A 5316-nucleotide genomic window follows, 5' to 3' on the forward strand; every position below is an offset into this window, starting at 1 on the left:
ACATTATTTTTATAGTCACCAGAGATGGCCAAAACTAGCTGAATTGCGACTACGTGTAGGTGGGAGCAAGCTGTGTGTTCATCTATATATGCTATAGTATCACTTTATCTAGTGCTCGAATTCCATTTTTTTAATGGAGGGGGTTGAGAAATGGTTGAGAAACACAGATAACCAAAAGTCATCATAACTTCACAAAATATCCCTCATATGTGGGAGATGTGTTTTCACTTACATGAAAACACTTACATGAAAACACATTTGAATCAATGTACAGTAGACTTCTGATTTTTTTCTTAACTTAATCGACCTTAAAGGTAAAGGTTGGCTTTGTAATTAGCCTCTATAAGGCCAATGTACAGTAGTGTTGGACATCAGGTACAGTAGCTGCCCCTCAGCCTCAGCCATATATAACACTAGATGTCACGTTCAGTTTGTCACGTTTTGGACAAAAGGTGAATCTGAGGAAGACCGAGAGGTCGAGACGTCATCATGCTTGCTATTGAATGAATTAATAAAAAGAAGAAAAAAATAACTTAAAGATGAAAAAAATCCAAAGGAGTGTGCGAACCTTTTTTCCAAAAAATACGTACATTTTTTTGTTCAGCACCAGGGATTGTGCACAAGTAACTCTCTACACGTTCAGTCTTTAGGCATGGCAAGCCTCGGGTAGTGCTGACTTGGTACAGGGTTGTTGTGTTTTTCACATTGTTAGCAAATATGCTATTTTACTGCCATGTGACTGGTCAAACGCAATTTCAAACTTATGTGCTAATTTTGTTACATGGATTTTTGACAATGAAGTACATCTGACTTGACTTCATTTGACTTGATCTGTAGGACAATGTACTGTTGCCAATGTAAGTTCATTCAATCAGCATTACCCCTGAACAAAGATGGCAATGATAAAATTGAGATCAGATTCAAGGTGAACATTACACAACATCTAGAGTTCTATATGATTTTTATTATTGCTATTTGAGTGTGATTTTTAAACATATTTTTGTGTTGCCGAACAGTATGAAATGCGCTATATAAATAAACTTGGCTATATATCCATGAAGCCTCGGTGCTTAGTAGACCAGGCAAGTCTGCTTGTCGCTCTGGCGGCACTTGAGGAGCTTGAGGAAGGTCTCGATCTTGTGGGCGTCCTTCTTGAAGCAGGTGAGCAGGTTGTAGTCGCGCAGGATGGACTCCAGCATGTCGAGCGGCAGCTCTGACTGGACCAGGCTCGGCTCGTACGGCACCAGGACGCCCTCATTAAACATCTGGAAATAACAAGGCCAGCATACAGTGCAAACATGCAGCGTTAACCCTCTGGTTGTGTTACGGTCAAAAATGACCGTTTTGAAACTTCATTCTTAAATAACTTCTCCATTTTTCATCATACACAAATGACGCTTCATGATATCCTCCAGCTTACCTATTCAAATGGTCAAAATGAAATATAATTAAATTCCTAAAGAATTGTGGAAGATACACCAACTTGTTACAGGTGCTTCGGTCAAAAATGACCGGACCATTATTTACATCTCCCAAAGTTATATACAGTTTATATTACATTCACTTTACCCTCATATTCTTTTTTGTTAAGCTTTCAGAATACAACCATGTGCCACATTAGTATAGATGTTTACAGTTAGTTGAAATACTTTAAAAAAGTAAAGGTGTTCCAAACGGCCTGAAAGCATCTGAGAGGCCCTATAGACTCCAGAGGGTTAATAAAACGAATTGGTGCATGATAAGAAAAAAAGCCTACAAATCACTAAAACAAAGCAGAATAAATCACTAAATCACTAAAACAATGCACAAATGTTTCAAAAGGATGTCTAAAAGGTATTAATCACAAAATATGCAAATCAGATTTTTAATCAGTGTATTATTACCTTTTTTGTGTAGGCGTTCAATTTTGACCGTTAACACCATGAACGTAACCATGTTTCTAACACAACCAGAGGGTTAAGTCAACACTTGGAGAGCATTATGAGGCCAAAATAGTTAAATTGTGGTTAATTAACTCAGCTGTTTTTTTGTACTGTGAGCAATTTGGACAAATTGGACAAATAACACAGCAACACGAGTACGAAGAGGAGGAGGAGGAGGAGAAGCAGGAGGAGGAGGAGAAAATTTACAATATATATATAGAGAGAGGGGGGAGAGAGAGAGAGAGAGAAGAGAGAGAGAGACAGACAGAGAGAGAGAGAGAGGGGAAGAGAAAGAGAGAGAGAGAGAAAATGAATCTTTTTTGCATCTCTTCACGTCTTCTGCTGAAACTTTGGCCAGTTTCAAAATATGGAACACAACAAGAGCAGGTGGAGGAAAAAGGAAAAATAGAAACAACACAACAGAAAGAGAAGCAAAAGTTTTTTGTGTGTGTCTCGTCACGTCTTGTGCTGCCCTTAAGGTCCAGGGGGAGGGCAGGCTGATTTATATTTTGTCTACAGCAACACTTTTATAACAGGTGGCGGGAACATCAGTCTGCAACAATGCTCTCAGCCTGATGAACACCGGGGTTTGCTAAGTTATTATTTGAGTTAGAAGCAAACAGTTTATTTGCATATCACGTTTTGTTTACCTTTTGACATTTAACGGAAAATACCAGGTGCACAGGCAAGGGGGGAGAGAGAAAAGAAAGGGAGAGAGAGAAAGAGGGAGAGAGGGGTGGGGGGAGGTGGACTGATAGATAGAAAGGACAGATTACCTAATTAATCCCCAACGGGAAATAGCAGAGTAGCAGTAGCAATTGTGACACAACATAAAAAAAATGCTTCATGTATTAATTCAAAACAGAAAACAGGCAAGTGAAAAACACCTAATTTACCACACACAGAGACACAGCACACACGACACACACACACACACACACACACACACACACACACACACACACACACACACACACACACACACACACACACACACACACACACACACACACACACACACACACACACACACACACACACACACACACACACACACACACACACACACACACACACACGATGAAACCTGTATATAACCCATAATAAAAATACATACAGTGTTATTACTGGCTCAGGGGGATTGTTCCTTTCGTCGCTGAGAATCACTCTGGAGAAGTGACATGTTATGCCGGCTCCAGTAGGACTATATTTATACTCATACAGTACTGTAAAATGTAAAACTAGTGCAGACGCAAACCTGACACACATGCAAACACACCCACACACACACACACACACACACACACACCAACAGTCAGGGGCGCACAGTAGCAACAAATTGTGGGCCCTACGTACAATCAGCTGCAATGGACCCCCCAGGCACATATTTACATCAGGCACTGTGTGGGCCCCCTACACACAAGGGGCCCTGGTGACTCAGTCACACTTTACCCCCCTGTACGACACAGCTGCCTACAGTGCATACAGTATGCACTACAAAGCATGATGACTTGCTAATTATACCTTATATATCTGCAGAGAGAGAAACAGACATATGGAGAAATAAACAATGTGTCGTGCACACACATCTCAAAATAATTAACATGGGTGCTGGATAGGATACAGGTATATAGAGGTAGGCCGACAGTACATATTGTATGGAAAAGAAAAAAACAAACATATTCACACACCAAATAGTTCCCTTGTTCCCTTAAGAGAGAGAGAGTAGGGGTGGAGTGAGAGTCAGAGCGACAGACAGACCGACAGACAGACCGACAGACAGACAGACTGACAGACCGACAGACAGACAGACCGACAGACAGACATTCAAAGGCCTATCTGTCACAGATAGACAGACAGACAGGCAGACAAACCAACTGAATGTCCACCACACAGACAGAAACACAGACAGCTCAGAAAGACAGACAGACAGAGAGACAGACACAGGCAGACACAGACAGCTCAGACAGACGGGCAGACAGACATACAAAGGCCTACTCGTACCTTTCGCATGAGAACCAGTAGGCCCTGTTCCAGGCTGAGCAGCTTGTCGGACACCCACTTGGTCTTGTTGAGCAGGGTGTTGGGGGCGTTGTCGTAGACGTTCAGGGTGGTCTGGAGGTAGAGATAGGGCTCCACCCACGACTGCACCAGCACTAACACGGATGTCAGCAGCCACTGGTCCTGAGGGGAGGATGAGGGAGAGAATTGGTTGGTGTGTGTGTGTGTGTGTGTGTGTGTGTGTGTGTGTGTGTGTGTGTGTGTGTGTGTGTGTGTGTGTGTGTGTGTGTGTGTGTGTGTGTGTGTGTGTGTGTGTGTGTGTGTGTGTGTGTGTGTGTGTGTGTGTGTGTGTGTGTGTGTGTGTGTGTATGTGCGTGTGTTTGTGTGTATGTGTGTGCGTGTGTCAAGATGCATTAGTGCATGCGTGTGTATGTGTGTGTGTGTGTGTGTGTGTGTGTCTGTCTGTCTGAATGATGAGGAAGATGAGGATGAGGATGATGAGGATGGGGATGATGAGGATGAGGAAGATGAGGAGGAGGAGGATAATGAGGATGAGGAGGAGGATGAGGATGAGGATGAGGAGGAGGAGGATGATGAGGATGAGGATGAGGAGGATGAGGATGAGGATGAGGATGAGGATGACAGGCATCACTGCACCTTGTTATAGCGCCCCAGAGGACACAGCAGCGGTCGCACACACACACGCAGTGCCAGTGCAGCCAGGGCTGTTATGGGATTGGACATCCCATAATAGTTTGAGCTATACCCCCTCATAAATTAAGGGGGCTCTTTAAAGAAATATATAAATAAATCCAAAATAAAAAAAGCAGAGAGATAGAGAGAGAGAGAGAGAGAGAGAGAGAGGGAGGGGAAAAAAATAAGGCAGAGCGCTGTGGGGGCTGATGCTCTCAATCTATCGGCCATTTATGGCACTTGTTTTACAGCTTTGAATGATTTTTTTCAGTCACCCGCCATGGTGGAGGAGGAGGAGGAGGAGGAGGTGAGTCCTTGTTATATTAGGGGCTGCCCGGACCATCACTGCGGTGCCGCTGACCAAAGTGCTGATTTTGCTGAAGCCATTTACAAAGGTAAACTGTAAGGTTAAACAAACAAAGCTGAAGAGAGCACATAGGGCCTGTCTCAGCATAAAGAGTGTAGAGAAAGTTAGAGAGAGCTGAGAGAAAGAAGATGGAGGGAGGGAGAGATGGAGAGATGAGGAGGGGGATTGAGAGAGAGGAAGGAGGGAGGGATGAAGAGAGAGAGAGAGCGAGAGAGAGAGATGGAGAGAGAGAGAAGGGAATCTGTGAGAGAGAGAGGAGAGAACGGGTGCACAAGAGAGTCAGATGCAGAGTGAGAGAGAGAGCAAGAGAGAGAGAGAGAGAGAGAGAGAGAG

At 43.5% G+C, this 5316-nt stretch overlaps 1 protein-coding gene across 1 annotated transcript in view; it reads right to left on the minus strand.

Annotated features, from left to right (window-relative positions):
- Positions 1 to 1070: 1070 nt before the first annotated feature.
- smtla (somatolactin alpha) overlaps positions 1071 to 5316 on the minus strand; it is a 37546-nt gene continuing 33300 nt past the window's right edge. Inside the window, 2 exon segments of the mRNA XM_063204589.1 lie at positions 1071 to 1265; positions 3927 to 4106. Of these exon segments, the coding sequence (XP_063060659.1) occupies positions 1071 to 1265; positions 3927 to 4106 (375 nt within the window).

This window comes from Engraulis encrasicolus, chromosome 8 (assembly GCF_034702125.1).
Source record: "Engraulis encrasicolus isolate BLACKSEA-1 chromosome 8, IST_EnEncr_1.0, whole genome shotgun sequence".
Lineage (NCBI taxonomy): Eukaryota > Metazoa > Chordata > Actinopteri > Clupeiformes > Engraulidae > Engraulis > Engraulis encrasicolus.